At 37.2% G+C, this 22,660-nt stretch overlaps 1 protein-coding gene across 1 annotated transcript in view; it reads right to left on the reverse strand.

The window, feature by feature from the left end:
• Nucleotides 1-22,371, reverse strand: part of SPOCK3 (SPARC (osteonectin), cwcv and kazal like domains proteoglycan 3) — a 490,206-nt gene extending 467,835 nt beyond the window's left edge. The window contains exon 1 of the mRNA XM_047091776.1: nt 22,183-22,371. Coding sequence (XP_046947732.1) covers nt 22,183-22,371 — 189 coding nt within the window. The remainder of the gene's footprint in view (nt 1-22,182) is intronic.
• Nucleotides 22,372-22,660: the final 289 nt, after the last annotated feature.

Below are 22,660 nucleotides of genomic sequence, written 5' to 3' on the forward strand. Positions count from 1 at the left end.
TCATGCGTAATGAGGTGCAGCAAAGGGAAAGCAGGAGCACAGGTACAATTCCAAAGTAACTAATTAAAAATAAACAGCCAATATATTTATAGCTATTGCAACCATTAATTACATGGTTGCATCAATTAACAATGTAATAACAGTAATAATAAACAACTACCTTTAAACTAACATATCATGTTGAAGGGCATATGGGAAAATAAGTAATTTGGTATTTTCTTTTTTTTTTTTTTAATGTTTATTCATTTTTGAGAGACAGAGAGAGAGAGACAGAATGTGAACAGAAGGGCAGAGAGAGAGGGAGACACAGAATCCAAAGCAGGCTCCGGGCTCAAGGCTGTCAGCACAGAGCCCAACCTCGGGCTCAAACTCAGGAACTGTGAGATCATGACCTGAGCCAAAGTTGGACGCTTAACTGACTGAGCCGCCCAGGCGCCTCTGGTATTTTCATATAGGGAAAAAAAAATCACATCTAACTAAAATAGATTTATTTATTTATTTATTTATTTGGGCTTTATACCCAGCGTGGAACCCAATGCAGGGCTTGAGCTCAATGCCCTGAGATTAAGACCTGAGGTGAGATTTGGTCAGTTAAGCATCCAACTCATCTTGGTTTCAGCTCAGGTCATGATCTGGCAATTTCGTGGGTTCAAGCCCCAGGTTGTGCTATGCACTGACAGGGCCGAGATTGCTTGGGATTCTCTGTCTCCTCTCTCTGACCCTCCACTAGTCACGCTGCCTCCGTTTCTCTCAAAAATAAAGTTAAAAAAATTTAAAAAAAGGAAGAAAGACCTAAGCTGAACTGAGATCAAGAGTCAGATGCTTAATGGACTGAGCCACTCAGGTGCCCCTAAAATGTTCACTTTTCTATTATTTTGCCATGATGTCTGATACCTATAAAATAGTACCAAATTGATCTTTTTTTTCGTGAATAGTACTTAGATCACAAAATTTTGATTTGCTTCTCTTTTTCTAATTATAATTTGATTATTTTTATGAAACAAAATTTTGTCAAATGGCATTTGAAATTACTTTGATATTGCTATTATAGATGTACAATAATTTATTAAAAAGTTGGAATCACTGTTAAATCTTTTCTGCTACATGAAGATATGTTAAGTATTCACTCCATTTTTTGCATCCCATTTAACCTCACTAATGATAATCTTAAAAAATACGTTCTAGGGGCACCTGGGTGGCTCAGTTGGTTAAACGTCCAACTTCGGCTCAGGTCATGATCTCGCGGTTTGTGAGTTCAAGCCCCGCGTCGGGCTCTGTGCTGACAGCTTGCTTAGAGCCTGGAGCCTGCTCTGGACTCTGTCTCCCTTTCTCTCTGCCCCTGTCCCACTCACACTCTTTCTCTCTCAAAAATAAATACAAACATTTAAAAAAAAAATATTCCAAATACATGTTCTAAGTGATAGTTTAAAAGTAACTTTCCAAAAACTGTGGAAAACTTCAATATTTGCAAGATTTTAATTTTATGTCATAGTTTTTTCCACTAGTATCAGCTGTATTTAGTGCTAAATAAGAAATGTAGAGCTTTACTTTGAAACGTAAATAGTATTACCGGAACTTTTCATTTAAATACAATGAAGAAAATAGAAATTTTCTCCCCACGATCAATTTCAGTGTCAAATTTGTGGGAGGAGGTCATCGAGAGGACGTGACCACCAGTTGAACCAAGAGCTGGACCTGGGCATCAAAAGTTCCTTATTTCCTCCCCTGTCCTTGGAATGTACACTCTATTCCCTATTCCCACACTAGGAGCCAAGTGAAAGATGCAGCCTGGGAGAGTAATGTGCTGTTGAGACCCTCTGGACTGTGTACGTGACCGAATCCACTTAAGGCCTCTATATGAGCATTTTTTTTTCCTTTTTTTTTTAAACTTTATTGAAGAGTAATTGGGGAAAATTGACAAATATAATTGCGTATATTTTAAAGTGCACAACACTTAAGATTTGATATACATACACATTGTGGGATGATTAGCAAGATCAAGATAATAAACATATCCATCCACATAGTTAACTTTTCTCTGCTTTTGTTCTTGGGGGAATGCTTAAGATCCAGTCTCAGCAGCTTCTTTTTTTTTAATTTATTTTTTTTTAAGTTTATTTATTTTTGAGAGAGAGAGAGCAGGAGAGGGGCAGAGAGAGAGAGAGGGAGACACAGAATTTGAAGCAGGCTCCAGGCTCTGAGCTGTCAGCACAGAGCCCTAGGCGGGGCTCAAACAAACCAGGAGATCATGACCAGAGCTCAAGTCCTAAGGTACCAGACTGCGCCACCCAAACGCCCTAGTCTCAGCAACTCCTAAGTAAACAATACCATGCTATTAACTATAAGCATCATGGGGACCTTTGATGCTCAGAACTCATTCTTACAACTGAAAGTTTGTATCCTTTGACTTGCATCTCCCCATTTCCTGGCCCCCAGCTGCTGGCAACCACTATTCTACTTTCTGTTTCTGTGAACTCAGCTTTTCAGGTTCTGGCAGACAGGTGCAGAAATCGACCTGTCTTGGGGCACCTAAGACAAGCCTTGTATCTTTCAAATTATGTTCAAAGGCCTCTTTTTTGTTTTCAATTTTAAGGGCATAGACACTGCTTCCATCAATTGGGTTCAGGATGTCTTCCAAGATGTAAATTTGGAAAACATTTTCAGAAAATAGGAAAGCACAACAGTGTAAAAACACTCAATAAACACTGATTATAATTCTTGGTTTTGGTCTCATATATGTTGTCATTACTGTTTTTACATAGTTTAAGATATGAAATATCTACAAACAGTAGTTGTTATCTTTTCTTTCTTAGGTAATTTTAATCTATGTTATAGATCATACAACTTTCATTGGTATTTTAGATTCCCCCAAATTGAATGCATAAGACAATAAGATTACAAGCAAGAAAAAAAAGAAAAGTTTATGTGAGAAATTGAAACTTAAATTTCATTTGGGATACTAAAAAATCTTATGTTTTAATTTATGAAAGTAAAACATCAGACTACCTAGTATATCTCAGAATATTTGTATCTTTCAAAAGGTGTTTTCCAAAAATGATTGTTCCTAACATTGTATTTTTATTACAAAATCAGGTTAAGAAGTTTACTTTCAGTAGGTGCTCTTCCAGAGACAATAAATCTCTATATATTTCCCTCTTATATAATGTTACCTACAGTGAATGAATCAATCGTTTGAGTCTTAACAGTAGTTTAAAATGTTTCCTTAGGATACTCATTTTTAGAAAGCTTGAGTTTAGACAAAAACAGGCAGGGAAAGTCCTTTTCCTCTCTTTGAAAGCCGGCTGTGGGGTGGCTAATTTCTGCGACAATTTATGGCAAAAATCCAGCAGCCTACTGTTGACATTTTCATAGTAATTATAGATCAGGAGTTGGCTGCTTGGAAAAGCAAAAATGTGTCATATATGACATGGCAAACCCTTGTTAATATTCTTTTTCTTCTTTTTTTTTTAAACTATAGTTCACAATTGGTGGTAAAAATCAACATCATTCTTGTAAAAATAAACGAGAGCTTAAATACAGAAATCAGACATTTAAGAAAGACGGCCTAGAAACTGGGAATGAGTAGAGGATCCATAAGTGACACACTCAATGAAACGTCTAGGAAAAAATAAGATAAGATGTTGTGATATCAACTAATAGTATTAACATGGGTTTTGAGACCTATATTAACTGTTACCTCCTATATTTGATCTGAAGAGAAACAGTGATATCTTCATTCACCCATCCACGTATTTCATTAGTTTTATGAGTATTCCTTCTACACTCCTGGATTGCAAGGCAAAGACCTCTAAAGATGCATGGGTCTTTCCATTGTTACCACTGTCTCTCAAAAAGTGCTGCAGCAGTTTAGGGAAGAGAAATATTGCCTCTGACTGTGGAAATCACAGAAGATATTAGGATAAAGGGGAATGTAAAATGTGCCATGAAAAATGAGAAATACTAGGAAACAGAAAAAAAAATCAGACTTCCATTCCAGAGGGACAGCTTATGAGAAAGCCACACAAAAAACAGAAGGTGTAGCAGGAAGATAGATGATAACTCAATTCAACCAGAGTGAAAAGTGCATGAAAGAGAAAATAAGGATGAGAAAGTTCAGAGACAGGACATGAGGGCTTTTGGATTTGAGAACAGAAAAAAAAATTTTTTTTTTTTTTTGGATTTTATTTGGTACTGACATTTAAATAGAAAGCTCCTGGCAAGATCTGTCTATCACCAGGAAGCTCCCAGTGCCTACCAAAGACCTCCCACTGTGATATTACCTTGATGAATTTAACACCATCCAGGCTCTGGCCTTCAGCCCTGACGCCTCAGAAACCTGGTTCTGTCAGCAGAAAACACATGTCAGCATGACTGGTACATTCTCTCCCTGAGGCTGAGCTACATTAAAATCAGAAGTTTGCGAGGTGAGCATGGAATCAAAGACAGGGGAATATTTTTGTCATCTACATGTTACAGAACATTAGAACAACATTTAAAGTGACCGTTGTCTCTCTCTCCTGAGCACGGCCAAAGCTTGCCTGGGTGAATTATTTCTCCCTTTCTGATTTTAGACTCCTGATGAACAGTCTTCCCCCAGGTATATTTTATGATATTCAAACAGATTACGATAACTCTAACAGACTTAGGACTCACATCATCTCTAAGATGACTTTACAAACATATGAACTAACCCGTTATTGTGGATTCCACAATTTATCCCATGGGGCATAATTCTATTCACAAATTTTTTCAGGGTAATTTACATTTGCAGTTATATGCAGTCCTATTCTATAATAAATGAAAGGATGAATGGGCGTTTTTGAACATAGAAGCAAAAAGATCAGAGCTAATTTGAGTAAATTCATTTATCAATGAAGCTTTAGATACCATAGGCAAGGAAGAGCCTGAACACATGAAAGTCCTATATAAGACTAGCTTACGTGAGAGGTAATGATTTGAGCCAAGGAAGAGTGAATTTGAGTGAATTTCTGGATTTGAAAGATACTACAGAGACCTTAACAGGACTCATGATTTGACTAAATTTGTCTGCCAAATTTGGAATATCTGGATGGCTCAGCCGATTAAGTATCTGACTCTTAGTTTTGGCTCAGGTCATGATCTCAAAGTTCATGAGTTGAGGCCCAGGTCGGGATCTGCCCTGCAGCACAGAGCCTACTTAGGATTCTCTTTCTTTCTCTCTCTGCCCCTCCCTCCTTCCCTCTCCCTCTTTCTTTCTCTCAAAATAAACAAATAAACTTAAAAAATATATTAAACTTCGATGCCAAACTAAATACACATATATAGATTTATTCTAATTATTGCCTTATTATAAATAACCCGCTATGCCAAGTTTTGTTGAAAAAAAAATCTATTTGTTAAACAGTGTGAGATGGAATTTATGATGCTATTTTTTTTTTGCCTTTTTTGCTTATTCTTTTATTTTCCTTTCTTCTACTTTAGCCTTTGAATTCCAAAACAAAAACAAACTTTTGTTAAAAATAATCTAAATCTCCTTCACTAGCTGGTCAATTTTATATACAAAGTTATTTCAGTTAAAAATTATAATATATTGGGGCACCTGGGTGGCTCAGGCGGTTAAGCATCTGACTCTTGATCTCCGCTCAAGTCATGATCTCACTCTGTAAGATCGAGCCCCAAGTCAGGCTCTGCACTGACAGCCTGAGCTTCCTTGGGATTCTTTACCTCCCTGTTTCCCTGCCCCTCCTCAGCTCATGCTCTCTCTCTCTCTCAAAATAAAGAAGTAAACTTAAAAAAATCATAATACAGCAAAATATTAAAGCTTGGGAAATATGCTACATCAAATTTCTGTAATACACATAATTCTATTATCATATGTTTTTTATACAGCTTATTTTGGTTTCTATGTGATTTAGCCAATATCTTTTTCAGTAAGAAACTTCATGGGGGTGCCTGGTGGCTCATTCAGTTAAGCCTCTTACTCTCAGTTTAGGCTCAGATCGTGATGTCAAGGTTCATGGGTTCAAGTCACACATCAGCTCTCCACTGACAGCATGGAGCCTGCTTGGGATTCTTTCCCTCTCTGCCTCTCCCCTGCTGATACACGCATTTTCCCTCTCTCAAAACAAATGAATTAATTAAAAAACAAAGAAAGAAACTCGGTAATGAACATACACATTATGTCCACTTAAAATATCAGTCAATATGTTTTCAAATATGATAGTTTTATATAATACCAATATTGCTGTATCACTGTAAAAATTAAATTGTGGGATTCTTATCATACCATCTAGGAGAAATTTATTTAAATTTATAGTTTCATTCAAGTTTTAAAAAGTTAAGCTCACAAAACACAATAAAAGGAGGGCTTTTGTTCAATCAATAATGCAAATCAGAAACATCATAATCTAGTCTAAGGACAAAAAATAAAAAAAAAAAAAAACCTCTGTAGGTGGAAGAATTAAGAATAAACATGTTTTAATTACACCTAAGACTATCTAATCCTAAAACTACCTACCACTAACAAGGACGGTTCACAAAGAACTTATTTTTGGAGTCTAAGATGGCAGGCTATGGAGTAAGGAAATTTGAAAGCCATTCAAGGACACATAGGCAGACCAATCAGAAGTCAGCAAACTGTGGGGCGCCTGGGTGACTCAGTGGGTTAAGTGTACGGATTTGGATCAGGTCACGATCTCACAGTTCCTGAATTCAAGCTGCACATTGTGCTCACTGCTGTTAGCGCAGAGCCCGCTTCAGATCCTCTGTCCCCTTCTCTCTCCTCATCCTCCCCCCTCCCCCGACCCATGCGCACACATGCACTCTCTCTCCCTCTCCCTGTCTCTCAAAAATAAAATAAACATTAAAGGGGGGGAAAAAGTCAGCAAATTGCTTTTAACTCAGAAATGACTGTGTGTGAACAGCCAAATAACTGTCCCAGATTCCCAAGGACGCTACCTTTGCCTTCGATGATGTTTGATGTTGTACCCTTACTCTTATCTTGGTACCAAGGGTACCAAGAGTAATATCAGAGGTACTTTTGTCACCTTTGGGACTGGTGGCAAGCTTCTTTTAGTGCTCTCCCAAATCCACACGTCGGAGCAAACAGCGTGCGTAAAGGGACACTCATTCTAAGAATAAACACAAGACTCTGGGCGGCAAAAGCCAGGTGGCTTTCTGCTATTCAGAGCAAACAGAGCAATTCTGAAATTAGATTTCCAGATCTCATTCACTGATATAAATGCTGTGGTTTTCAATGATATTCAAAACTTGATGCATGGCATACATTCAAAATTAAATTCTTTTTCAAGTATGTCTTATTCCCTAAAGATGTTGTGGGGTGTTTTCCCCTATACTTACTACTAATTTGCTACTTGAATTAAACATGTCATTTTCCACTGGCAATGTTCCCACGTTTAAAAGACAAAAACAAAAAAAAAAATTAGGAAAATACGTAGAATTAAAAAAAAACATAAAACTTTCGATTCTGAAACAAATAATTTCAAATGACAGTAACATCAGTCAGCAAAGTTGACATGTTTAATCAACAAGAAATTCTGGGAATAATATACTAAAATGTGTTGATGTATGTAAAAACATTACTTTGCCTAAGGTTACTTTGAAACTTCACAGCTTCCAAACTAGCACTGCTTCAGTTATCAGTGTGAAAATATGCCTTGATTCACGTAGTTTCAGTAGGTGCAATAGTTATTTAAAACCATAAAATATATAACACTTAGCTCCAAGAAATTACATTTCATGTCTAAGAAAATTTTCTTAGGTAATCCTAGGCCAATGCTTGTTGATACAATGTTCTAGAAAAGTTTTGCCTCAAGGAATGTTCCTTTTAGATGAATCTGGCTGCCTCCCGGACATTTGCGGAGAATATCAGATGTTGTCAAGGGCACCTTAGACAATCTTAGTGGAAGACTAGGAGGTTGCCTATAATTTCATACTATACTGTATGCCATGAAAGGCCTATAAATATTCTCCTGATATTCTAAAACTGGTTCTTCAGCAGATGCTAATACCATGTGCCAAAGCAATTAGCAAGCTCATATTTCAGAGTATCCTGCCTAGAGTACCCTATGTAAATATTTTGAAAGTCACAAAGTAGCCTGATGATAGAAAAGTAAAAGAGAGCTGTGAGGTAGAGACTATCAAATTACTATATTAGGAGCTATAGCTAGTAAGCATTTTACCATATTCAGGAAGATAAGACCCTGTAATGTTTTATATATTTGGAGACCCAGTTAAATTAAGTTCTTGCATTTTTAGTCCCTCTCCTTCTTTCAATCCTGACAAATAATGGGCCTTTCCTTATGCTAAGAATAAAAAAACCTACAGAATTATCTAGAACACCGAACTTGTTCCAAAACTGACCAGATACATTTATTTTAATTTTTTATCAGAGAATATTTCACATAAATATTAATTATAATATAAATTAGCCATTTATTTCACATAAATATTTAGTATAAAATTTAGCATCAAATAAGTTCACTATTACCTAACTTTAATCGGTACAAAACAGGGAAATCACTGAATTTTATTCACTCCATATTTTCTTCAGTCTGGCATCTAATTAATTTCACTCTTGTAAAAACACAAGAGTCCGCTTTCAGTGAAATAGTTCATACTTAATAAATTTAATGAACTCTAGATCGAAAAGTCTCTAGATTATATGTAAACAACAAAATCATTTTAAATGTTAGACACACAATAATCTATTTTATATATGATGCAATTTCATTTCTTTTTAAGCCAACGGAATTACAACAATCTTTGATATTCAACATGGAGCACAGAAAAATAAGTGATCTACTACGGACAGAAATTGGTAGGCTGCCTCAGCACCCATTCAATACTGATTACACTTGATTGTATATGATAATAATTTGTGAATTCTTGGTATTCAATTGTAAGAAATAATACCTTTTCCTTTTCTACTTTTATCTACTTTGAAAATAAATCCACAACTGTAATGGGTGGAATTTAGGCTCAATGATGCCTAACAGTTTCCAAAGATGTTTTAGTTATAAGCCAAACAATACCTATTGTAAGAACAATTAGTATTCCTTTTAACAGCCACTTCTGCCTACCTAAGATATTCAGAATTTCGTTGTGATATCAAAAAAAATCACTAATAAAAATGCCAATAGTATGCAATTGTCATATTTAGAATGTCTATAGGAATAAACCTTATTCTTTGAAAAATACTGTGCTATGCAACCACTGGCTTTCCATTCACTAATGTAACTTACTCTAAAATTAATGAGGGACAGGCTACTGGAAGTCAAGATACAATTATCAAATTATAATGAAATCACTGTCATTTTGTATAAGTGACCTTCCCTCAATAATCATAATAAAAATTCTAAATCTTTATCAATTTATTTATCTAGCAGAAATAGAAATAAAGACAATTATTTTGACCATTTAAAACAACTAAATATAACATTTCAAAACACAGAGAAACAATTGGAGTTGTCTGAAATGACTTATTTAAAGTGGCCAACAGTTAATAAATAAGAATAACAAACAAACATGATCTTTAGAGCTAAAGAAAGTAGATTCAAATTCCTTGGGCAGATTAATTAAATTTGTTGATATTAAGTGATCCCATTTATAAAAGTAAATTAATAATGTCTACTTTTAAAGTTATTAAAAGATTATACCAAAAAATAAAAACTCAATTGGAAAATGGGCAGTTCCTAAAAAAAATTTAAATAGAATTATGATTTGATCCAGCAATCCCAATTCGGAGATATCAAAAAAAAAAAAAAAATTGAAAGTAGGGCCTTGAAAAGATATTTACACACTCATGCTCATAGCAGCCTTTTTCACAATAGACAAGATGGAGAAGCGATCCGAGTGTCCATCAACAGACGAATGGATAAACAAATGTGATCTGTACGCACAATGGAATATTATCCAGCTATAAAAAGGAAGGAAAACCTGCCATTTGCAACAACATGGATGAACCTTGAGGGCTTTATGCTAAGTGAAATAAACCAGTCACAAAAAGAAAAACACTATATGATTCCACTTATATGAGCTCTTTAAAGTAGTCAAATTAACAGAAACAGAAAATACAATGGTGGTTGACAGATGCTGGGAGAAGGGAGAATGAGTTGTTTAATGGGTAGAGTTTCAGTTTTCCAAGATGAAAACATTCTGAAGATTGGGTATACAAAGGGGTGGATATACTTAACACTACTGAAATGTGTACTTAAAAAGGATATAGTAAATGTTACCTAAGTCTTTTTACGACAAAGAAAAATAAACTGCTTCTTAAAGATTATACTAATGGGATTATGTACTTAAAATTCCTGGAATATAACAGATACCCGAAAATAGTATTATACCCCAGGATGCATTACAGGACTGCATGTGAGGACAAGGTTGTGGAGCCAAAATGCCAGTACTAGACAGAACCCGACTGATACTATTGCCTGTGTAACTTTGGGCCTCAGTTTCCTCACCTACACACTGAGATAATAATTGTGCTTTCCTTATAGGATTGTTACTAATGAATATCTAAAAACTTACAATACTACTGGCATCAGATAAACTCTATGAAAATGCTTATTGTTGTGTTATTATCAATATCTAGACAAGGAATAATCTGTCATTACTTAATATATATTTAAATAAGTTTATTTATTTGTTCTTGAAAGAACAAATAGGCGGCACTAGCAGGAGAAGCGAGAGAGAAGGCGAGAGAATCCCAAGCAGGCTCAGCACAGAGCCCAGTGCAGACCCCGATCTCAAGAACTGTGAGACCATGACCTGCGCCAAAATCAAGAACCAGAAGCTTAACCAACTAAGCCACCCAGGCACCCCATACTATATATTTATTATAATTTATTTTATTTTAAATATTTGCCTCATTTGATATTTTGAATTAGTACATTTTTACCATTATACCCCCTCTATTTATGAGTAGAATTTTAAGAGTAGCTTATTCATACGAGGTATAAAAATTTATTCACTTAAATAATTTAAAAGCCATTGGCTTAGAGTAATACCTATTCATTAAATTACAATATTCTAGGGGCGCCTGGGTGGCGCAGTCGGTTAAGCGTCCGACTTCAGCCAGGTCACGATCTCGCGGTCCGGGAGTTCGAGCCCCGCGTCAGGCTCTGGGCTGATGGCTCAGAGCCTGGAGCCTGTTTCTGATTCTGTGTCTCCCTCTCTCTCTGCCCCTCCCCCGTTCATGCTCTGTCTCTCTCTGTCCCAAAAATAAATAAACGTTGAAAAAAAAAAAATTTTAAATTACAATATTCTAGGGCACCTGGGTGACTCAGTCAGCTAAACATCCAAATCTTGATATCAGCTCAGATCATGATCTTGTTTGTGGTTGGTGAGTTGAGCCCCACAGTGGGCTCTATGCCCACAAGCTCATAGCCTGCTTGGGCTTCTCTCTCTCCCCCGCTTCCCAGCCATCTTTTTTCTCATTTACATTATTTTTGGCATTTCAGTTGAGATACACGCAAACACACACACACACACACACACACACACACAGATAGATATAGAGATGTAATCATTACATTAAGTTTTTTTATTTCAACATAATTAGCACAAATGGTTAGTTTTCAAAAATAAAATAAGGAAAATAGAGGATACCCATTATAAAAAAATAATCTGGCCAAGTTTAAATGTAGTTTATTTTCCCTCGTATGTTCAGAAAACATAAAAATATTGTATTATTGAGAAAATACCAAAACCATCATCTGAAAAAAGGCACATTATCATACAGTTAATTCCTAAATTAATATATATATATATATATATTATATATATATCTTATAAGAATATAAGACAAAGTATATATATGTCATTAATAAACCAAACTATCAAATAATAAAACCTAACAAAATAATAAAAATCACATATTGCTGTAATGGCAAGAGACTTAATACTTTCTCTTGCATGTTTAACTAGTATAACTTTAAAAATGAGTATTTTTTCCAATGAAGCAATCATGAAAACATAATATTGAATTTTATTTAATTATCCCTATTTTACAATAAGAACAATAATGCTGATTAAAAGTATACAAAGCACATAAACTACATATAAAAAGGAGTCTACCTCACTCAAATTGTAAAGATTTTTTTATTTCCGATTACTTTTAAAACTATATACATGAAAGAAAAATAAATACCAAAGTTTCCAATTTGCAAGTATGAAGAAGTATTCAAAGCTCTCCTGTTTTTTTTAATGTGTATTTATTTTTGAGAGAGAGAGAGAGAGAAAGAGAGAGAGAGAGACAGGTGCATGAGAGAGTGCAGGGGAGAGGCAGAGAGAAAGGGAGACAAAGAATCTGAAGCAGGCTCCAGGCTCTGAGCTGTCAGCAAAGAGCCAGGTGCAGGGCTCCAAGGCACAAACAGCGGGATCATGACCTGAGTTGAAGTCCCACACTTAACCGACTGAGCCACCCAGGTGCCCCAAAGATCTCTTAATAATAATAATAATAATAATAATAAATAAATAAACTTAACAAAAGAGTGTGATGCCCTATCTCTACTTATGATCCAGGCAAGGAGCTCAGCCCTCTCTGATGTCAAGAAACAAACTCTCCTCCCCCGTTCATGCTCTGTCTCTCTCTGTCCCAAAAATAAATAAAAACGTTGAAAAAAAAAATTTAAAAAAAAAAAAAAAAAAAGGGGCGCCTGGGTGGCGCAGTCGGTTAAGCGTCCGACTTCAGCCAGGTCACAATCTCGCGGTCCATGAGTTCGAGCCCCGCGACAGGCTCTGGGTGGATGGCTCGGAGCCTGGAGCCTGTTTCCGATTCTGTGTCTCCCTCTCTCTCTGCCCCTCCCCCGTTCATGCTCTGTCTCTCTCTGTCCCAAAAATAAATAAAAACGTTGAAAAAAAAATTTAAAAAAAAAAAAGAAACAAACTCTCTTTCTGGCAAATCTTACTTGGTACAGTTTCTATCTCCTAACTCTCCCAGAAATGCTAATGCTGAAGAGATTATTTTCTTTGCTTCCAGGACTAGGAGTTGCAAGAATTCGGCAATGGCACCATTTCTACTATTATTCCAGGGAAAGGTACTTCGCATCAACCATACTTGTCTTTTCTTTTTTTCTGCATCAGAGTAAATACAACCTTGTAGAGAGAGTATTCTATCTTCCAACTAAGAGGAGTGACAAATTCTAATTCCTTCCCACCAATTATATTACCTACCTGGACCTATGACCAAAGATCCATAACTTAAAAAGAAAGAAAGATAAAGGTTTCACAGAAGACAATGCTAAATGATTTCACTATGAAGTAGGACTTGCCATCAGATGAAGGCTCTCCTTAAAAACATGTGTGGACGCTCTTCTTTGGTCTGACCTCCAACATTTCCTCCTAGACATTGGCAGACTACTACTCCCTCAAGCACCTATATCCAGAACCGTAAATGCTGGATGCTCCAGTTCTATCTTGAACAGAGGATAGAGGGATAATCTGAAATTAGGGAGGGAACAAGACAGAAGGCAAGGCAGACAATTAATGGTAAATGACAAAAATTCCTTTCCATGGGCACAGGGAATAATTTCAAGAGATATTTAGATGGATGAAACAGATATTTAGATGGATGAAGCCAATGTTTTCCTTCCAGTATCCAGCTGTGCCTTCTTTCTTTTATTGTTAATCCTTTCCCATTAGACATGACATTCCCCTGCCTCCCTTTTGGCCAGGTATAGCCATGTCACTGAGTTCAGGTCAGTGAGATACACACAGAAGTAATGTGGAACAACTGCCAGGTAACTTACAGGGTAATTGCATGTCCTGGACTTTGTCTTAAACCCTTCCTGCTGGATAGGAAATGATAACTGATGATAGAGAACACTGAGGGAATAACCCTGAAAGTTCAGGCCTGGAAAACTCATTTCGTCAAGCCCATCTCAACCTTTATGTGGTCGTGAAATAAAATTCTATCTTAATTCAGGCATGTTGTTTCAGGGCCTCCATTTAGCAAGAAGTTCACCTATTTTTAACTAAGGCATTGGCAATTGTAACTGAGGCAGAAGTTAATGAAATAAATCTAGACTATCTGTGAAATATCTGGATCCAGCCACACACACAGCCATTAAATGAAGCACAGTAGTTGAAAAAGAGGGAGATATTGGTGTTTAATATGACATAGTAGGCAGATAAAAATATTTAAAGACTTTAGAGCAAAAATTTATGTGGTCAAGGAGAAACTATCGGAAAAGAACTGGATGAATTGGCAGAGGGAGTGCCAAGAGCCATATAATTACCATCTACTGTTACCACTCTAAAATTGAACTTGACAGTTTGGCACAGAATTTCCATTTTAGTGCACTTTGAAACTTATGGACTAAACCAGTTTTGTACTTGAAGCTTTATATTTTATATAAAATTCAATTTTCATTCATATTACAAAACTGGGCTAACAGTGGTCAGAAATGGAAATGGTCAATAAAAAACAATGCCTTTCTAAAAGCCTTTGCTTAAGGACTGTTCAGATGGCATTGCACACTTAATATAATGTTCCTTTATTTATTTAATATTTTTCTAATGCTAAGTCAGAGTCTGTCACTGGGATCATGCTAGGTGAACTGTTGGATTTTTGAGGGGGAAGAGACTACAATCTTTAACTGTAGAGAGTTCAGAGCCTAATAGGGAGCAGAATCTGTAAACTAAGAAAGGAAGAAAGAGTAGAAAAAAAAAAAACGAAAGGATTTTCGTAAATGGGGAAAATGTATGTAAATACGCTAGGATTTCATAGGAGTTGAATGGTGTGTATAGAAAATTCACAGATCGGACTTTAGAAAATAAATACATAAAATATAATAAAATAATTCTAGCCTAGATCATGAAAACTGAAGTTGCATAAGAACATGAAATGTTAGTCTGAGTCAGAATCATGAGATCTAAAAGCGGTCTTATCATAGTCTTGTTGTAAGAGTAGGAAAATAGATGCTTCATAGCAGTACATGATGTTCTTTTTGTATGTTAGGTAAAAAGTTTAAGCATATAATCCCAAACAAGCTGCTGACTTCCCATAAGAACCAGAAAGGCACACAGTGACCACACATATAACAGCAAAGGAGATCGTGTTTGTAAATTGTGAGATGTGGAAAAACTTCACTAGGGGAAAAAACAAACAAACAAACAAACAAACAAACCCTAAAACATGTCTTAACAACATTTTAGAGGGAGTGCCTATTTTCTAATTAGCATGTAAAAATATCTATAATGCAATATATAATCACTTCAGTTTTATGATTATTTCATCTATTACTTATTTGAAGGAATACACACTTAAAGCATATGTGTAATACGTATATATTTACGCATACACCTGTATATACATGCATATAAATGTGTAACACACACACACACACACACACAAAGTAATCTATTTCTCATTTCACTTGGTTCTACTTTCCTAATTCTTCACTAGAAACTATGAGAGCTAGAGAGTTAAAGTGTTGTGTACTTCCCTATAATTTCCCATGGCAAAACAACTAAATTTTGCCTGATAAGGTGATACAGTTGTACCTGACAGTCCTTTTTCAGAAATCAGTAAATCAGTGGGTATTTTCGGCCCTGCCTTCCTCCTGTGACATCTGACTTGACAAAACCAATCTTGAATCCTGACTGGTGAGTATGGTAGTGATGGTGGTGGGGGTGGGTGGGTAGGTTAAGAAATAGGGTGTGGAGGCTATACTAGGATAGGGAAAAGGTAGAGGGAAAGATTAGGACCTGCGGTCCCTGGGTGGGAAAAAACACATAGTTTAGAACAATGCTGGGAGTGTCTGACCACAGCAAACCCCCTCAGGCATAGTGTTCCTTTTAAGAATGTAACAGACACCACTCATTCCCCATCAGTCTCCCCTCAGGAATTGGACAAAAGACCTGACTAAAAATAAGTAGTAGACCATAAAACTTATGATCCCCAAGGAATGATCTATGGTCTTAGACCACCCCTCATAAATGGAATCAAGCCAATCAGGAATGGACAACCCAGTGCCCAGAGTCATCAAGTCAATAAGGGTGGGACCTGAGAAGGAACGAGGGGGTAGTGCTGACCAGAACCTTATAAAACAAAGACCCTGGCCTATAGTGGTGGGTATTCACGTTCCAATGCCCCCCTCTCTGTAAAAGAGAGCTTTCATACTATTCTTCCTTTCTGATCTTATACTTTAATACACTTTTGCCTGCTGCTCATTTTGTGTCCACATCTTCATTCTTCATTCTTCAAAGCGGCGAGACAACCAGCCCCGGCTTTTGAGGTAAAGATTCTTCCAACAGTACCACAACCATTGCTTGACCAGGACCCAGATGACATGGGTAGGGGTCAGGATGCTGCATGGAGCTAGCCCTTTGCTGCCCTAGTAGCCCCATAATAATCTTCAAAAACTGCCTCTTGCTTCTCTTACAGTCAATTGCCTCTCTAATGACTAAATCCTCTAATGATTTAAACAATATGAGTAATAGTCAAATATAAAAATATTGCATGGTATAGTCTTTACCAAGTCTGCTCTGCAAATATGTGCACTATATATACACCACATACAATTTCACAGATTTGTAAACATGGTGTGGCCCACAGTCATCAAAAGATCAAAAGAAAAAAAAAAAAAAGACCACAAGAAAGCCAGCAAAACACTTGTGAGAATGCAACAAATTAACTGTGAAGAATTCCCAAGGACAGCCTATTGTGCCGCACTGTGAGAAAATATAGGTAATGTTTACCATAGTTAAAAATATCGTTTCATAGTGAAAAACACCAAAAATGTCCTTTTTTTAAAGTCAGAATTAGGTGTTCATTATTGAAAAGTATTCCTGAATAAAGAGAGCAGCAGTTTAATTTGTTCGATTTCTCCAATTAATTGTTTTTGTTACATATTGTTGAAAAGCCACACAGCAAAGTTTTCCTTCCTACTATTAACATTCCCCAGAAGTATTCATTTCACAATGTATATGAACATGAAATCATCATATTGCACACCTTAAATATACACAACTTTTGTCAATTATATGTCAATTAAGAAAATTAATTTCAGGAAAAGGTACCACGAAGGAGAAGCCCTCAGTGCTAAAGGTATGCTGGCTTCTCAGGAAATATGAGGGTGTATCACAAATCTAAAGAAAGCACTGACAGTATTCTTTAAAGGTTCTCATTGTTTCAATTGTAAGGCCTTTTAAAGCAACAAAATACTTTGGAGTAGGTCTAGAAACCCATTGTTCATTTACCAACTAACAGCAGTAAAAGTTGATAGACTCTCAGGGGGCTTTACTCCGCTACAGCCACTAAGTGGCAGGAAATATCCCTCCCCATCAGCCATTATCTCTCAAATAATCTGTACATTCTACTAAAATGAAACCTCAACTCAGATGAGAAAAGGAAAGAGAAAGAAGTTAAGAAAGGTTACCATCCTACTCAATACATCCAAATCAAGCATTTTGAAAGTCAACTTAAATTTGAGTGCCTCTGAGACATGTAAACCTATATTTTACATGTTCACACTTTACATGTCCTTTAACTTACGGTTGAATTTCTAAAGTCAAATTGTAAGACTTTATTATTGCTTTCAACATATCTGAAGGGTATTAAAAACTACTTAAGCGATAAGGGTACCCTGAAGTTGACTGTGGATTTTGCAATAAGAATGGCAACCGTTTCTTAAAACAATGTTCAGTGTGACCCCTAGGTTTTTATTTGTTTTCTTAAGGTGATGAGGTTGTGGTTATGATTTTAAGACTCTCTTTTCGAGCAGATTAGGTTCACAGAAAAATTGAGAGGAGAGTCCCGAGACTTCCCATATACCTCATGCTACCACAAAAGCATAACCCTCATTATCAACATCCCCCACCAGAGTGCTACATTTGTTACAAAGATGAACGGACACATCGTAGTCACCCAAAAGTCCATACTTTACCTTAGAGTTTACTCTTGGAGCTGTACTTTCTATGGGTTCAGACAAATGTATAATGATATGTATTCATCATTATACAAATACACAGAGTATTTTCACTGCCCTAGAAATCTGTGCTCCACCTATTCAACTTTCCTCCTACCCACTATCCCCCACTCCCAGGCATTTTTATTGAAAAAGAAAACTAACCTAGAAGTATTTGAATTTCAACGTATGGGTACAAGTCTGATTTCATTGTGTGAATTCTTTGTAATTAGTGTGGCCATCATTGCTTCTTATGCTACATTTTTATTATATTGCTTCCAACATATAGTATCTTTTCTGCCATTCTTAATTACAATATGTACTTTGGTGAAATAGTATTTAAGAATGATTATTTTATTATATCATTCATTATCAACTAATTCATTGGTTTCCAAATTTCATATTCATTTATTATGTGATTAAAGGTATAATTTAATTGACTTATAAAACATAAATATTTGAATATGCAGTATATGGACCATTTGATTCATGAGCTGATGATTCTGTTTTCTTATTATGATCCTGACTTTCAATTTTCCTAAAATGCATGTAAATATTATATATGCAAGAATGGAGTGAGGGAATTCCTTACACCTGTTCTTGGTAAACGTAGTATTTCCACAATTCTCCCACTGGGGAATCCTGTGTTCTTGATTTTACCACTACTCTCCAGAACTAAAAAAAATAGCAAATGCCTTGTAACCAGTGTATCTTCTAAATATATCCTGTTGTTGAAAGTTTCTGTTGTTTGCTTTATTTTCAAATCACATAATTATTCCCTAAACATTACATGCTGGTTCTATCTACTATACTTATTTTCAAATTAGTTGACTTTTCTACACCTTTAAAAAGTTAAACTTTAATTTTTCCTAAAATACAGAAGTTAGAATATCCACAGGAATTTTTACTCTAACAACCAAATACATTAATGATTTTCAAAAGGACAAAAGTTCTCTGTCTATATAATGACATTCTGTACACTTTAAAGGGCAACAAAACTTTATTCAAAGAGCACTGCTAGTAGAAAGTAGTCAAAATTATTTGAAGTTTCTTCTATGTTAAGCTTGCCTTTGGTTTATTATTTCTCTGTGATTTATATTGAGGAAATTGAGAAAAATGAATCATCAATGGCAGTGCTTCCGATGTTCATCTATTCTCACATAATACTTCCTATCAATGTTCCTTATTCTTAACGCTTAATTATATATATAACATGTAGTTGTATCTATTACATATAATCTATGAAAAGTACATTTATCTTAAAAATCATTCAATTAAAATATAATAATGGATTATATTTTCAAATACTATTCAAAGTAGTTTTCAAATATAATTGAAAAGAACAGTTAGTTCAGGGGCGCCTGGGTGGTTCAGTCCATTAAGTGTCCGACTTCAGCTCAGTCATGATCTCATGGTTCATGGGTTCAAGCCCCAGGTCGGGGTCTGTGCTGACAGCTTAGTCAGAGCCTGGAGCCTGCTTCTGATTCTGTGTGTGTCTCTCTCTCTGCCACTCCCCCACTCATGCTCTCTTTCTCTCTCTCAAAAATAAATAAACATTACATTTTTTAAAAAAGTTCAACTTCCATTTAGGAATTATTTATAAAATAATGTTGACTGTGTAAATTAACAAGAAGGTTAATTCTAGTATGACTTATGCTTAGGCATTCCAAAGCTTTTTTTGTAAATAAAATTCACTATATTTTTATGAAAGAAAAGCACTAAACAGAAGTACTTCGGTTAAATTGGATGATTTCCTTGTTTCTTTGCCTTCATATAACCTAAGTGGCAAATCAACTACTTAAGACATCAATGCTGATGCAGAACATTTAAAGGCAGATTCATGCAGTACATGGGCTTCCAGATGAAAATGGATGAAAAAATAAACAATTCCTTAAAAGATACAGAAAAAAAAAGTAAGTGAGCTCATGATTCCCAAAAAAGGCAAAAAAAAAAAAAAAATCTGTACATCAGCAGTGAGGTGGATTGTCTAACTAAGGATTCTATATTATGCATTCTGAGTTGCATTCTATATTCTATATAGTATAGAAGTAAGGATTCTATATTATGCATTTTGAGTCACACCATGGGCATACATTTTATCATGTTAATAATAAGCAACAGGTGGTTAAGGGGGAAAAAAAGACAGCACTTATTTTCTCTATGCCCTCCTGAAGTTATCTTTACAAAAAGATAATGATCTTACTAAAATGGTTAATGCTAAAACTTGCTGTATTTTAAACAGATAATTATTATATTTTCATGTATTGCGTGTATTTCAAAACAGATATTTGCTAAAAATATTTCCATAAGTATTTTACTTAACTTTAACATACACTTTTGATGGATTTTTTTTCCCCAGAGACCAAGTAAGAATAACTGAAAATACTATAGCAATAAAATGCTTTACTCTTTGTCTATAGAAGCTGGCTAAATGATTCCTGGAATATTTAATTATTTCAGGCAACTCAGCTTGCTTCCATAGTTTAAACCAAACACATTTACAAACTGTCCAAGTACAACTGGTGGCTCTAAATAATTCAATAAAGTAATTTGAATAAAGTCAGAGAATACTAAGTTCGAAAATATATTAAAGTTTTAAAATATATTTTAGAAAAGAAAGCCTAAAATTTATTTTAAAAGATTTTCAAGCACCCATTAAGAAATAAAATGTCATTATGCGAAGCACTGTTCAAACACTGAAAAATCTTCAATAATTTTTTTTTTCCAAACGAGAATATGATAAGCAGAAATTCTTCCCCAGGTTTAGAAATATCTCATTTGCTCTCTTGCTTTTTTGATTGTATTCAATATTAGCATAAACTTAAATAAAACAAATGTGTAAGGGATTTCACTTAGAAATAAAATGATGTTTAAGCTTTGTTCATAAAGAATATAAGACAAAACCCTTCATTAAGTATTATCATTATCATTACCATTTTTCATCCCAGCACCCATGCCTAGTATCAATGAGCTACATCTAATTTTGAAGTAAAAATGAGCGTTTCTTCGGGAATCCCTCTGCCAGAATCAGCTACGTGTTTTGGCTTTTCAGTTAACACAGGTCGGAGGGGGGGGGGGGTCAGGAGAAGGGGTCAGGGGAGCCAAAATGAAAACTAATCTGTGCTTCCATTTATTTTCCCAAATCGTGACCGGGCGACAGCGGATGAAAGAAGTTAACTCATCTCCACGTAGGGCAGTGCAGATGGACTCCACGAGAAATTCTCTGAAATGTCACAGTAAAGGTTGGCGATGTGTCTGTGAATCACTCTCGCTTCCTTTCGGGCCTTCCGGGTTTTAAAGGGTGGGCTGGGGGCGGTGAACGACTGCCACTGCCCGGGCAGCGACCTCACTGGGACATCCAAGTTGAATGCGTGGAGGTGAACCGCGCTCCTGATGCCCGCGGCTCTCTCACTCGGCTCCATTCAGATCAGATGGGGGGGGGGGGGGGGATGACCGGCGAGTCACGGCCACTGGCTCCGCCGCCAACGAACGTCCCTAAACCAGCCTCGGTCTTAACAAGCCTCCAGGAAACTCCCCAGGGCAGCCTACAGTTTAACCCTTCCTGAGCTACCCCCTGCGAAGAAGTCCCTTTCCCGCTTCGCGACCCTCTCACCCGGCGGGTTTTACGGCAGTGATTCAATTCGGAATACAACGTTATCCAACGCACTGTAAACATGTTCCGTGTCAAAGTTAATGCCGAAGCACAAATCTGATCAGCAATTTTATCTCATCAAGAGCCGTTCAACTTCTGCCGACGGGCGCGGCCAAACAACCTCCCGCCCCTTGGAGAGCCGGCATTTATAAATCTTACATCTTCCTACCTCCTCCCTCAAATTCCTTAATGGACCATTAGTAACGGGATCGATCCCAGTTACTTTAGTAGCAAGCACTGCACAGCAAAGGCGCATCTGCCGTGTTTACTATTGCCAGAAACACCATTCAAAAGTTGGGAAGGTTGAGCCAGCACTTTGCAAACCTTTGGGGGCCGAGGGAGGTGGGGAGACACAGTGGGAGAGCGAAGAGGCAGGAGGCGAGCGGGAACCTGGTAAGACCCGAACTCCAGTGCACTGGCGAGCTCGCCGTCCCCTTGCACTAGCCAGGAGGGGGGCATCGGAACTGCCAACTTCTGCAGACCCTGAGCGCCGCCGCGTCTCCCCAAAGCCCTCGCCTCGGAAAACCGAGCCCACTGCCCACCCATCCCCAGCCGCCGCGGCCCCCGCCTGGGAGTAGCGCGCTCTGGTGCCCGGGGACGGGGGTGCGCAGCACTTACGTCTCGGAATTTGTTCCACTGTCCGACTTCCTTGTCATACTGAGAGATCGTGGTGAGCCATTGTTTATCGTCCAGAAAATTACCGCCGTCCGACCGCCCCCCGGCCGCAGCCACCGCCGCGGCAGCTGCGAGAGCCTGACTGCACCAAGCGGCTGCACACACACACAATACGGCTGACACCTTGAGCATCTGGGAAAGGAGACACAACCGGGGGGGCCCGGGGGGGGGCAGTGTCAAAGAAGGGGTAAGAAGACCGGGATACCCGGGAATGCATGCATCAGCGACGACAGGGGTAGAGGGAGGAGGAGAGGAGCGGGGACGGAGTGCCCCCTCCCCGTAGGCTTTACCCCCCAACCCGCGCACTCACACACAAGCAGACCCGCAGACCTGGGGGAGGAGAGGTGGGTATGAGGGAGGAAGCCCCAACCGCGGCAGCCCGAGGGGGCAAAAGAATGCTTCCAGGCACATCACCTTGTTG

Source organism: Lynx rufus, unplaced genomic scaffold, assembly GCF_022079265.1.
Source record: "Lynx rufus isolate CCGP_SWC_20201006 ecotype Redwood Valley unplaced genomic scaffold, mLynRuf1.p SCAF_3, whole genome shotgun sequence".
Lineage (NCBI taxonomy): Eukaryota > Metazoa > Chordata > Mammalia > Carnivora > Felidae > Lynx > Lynx rufus.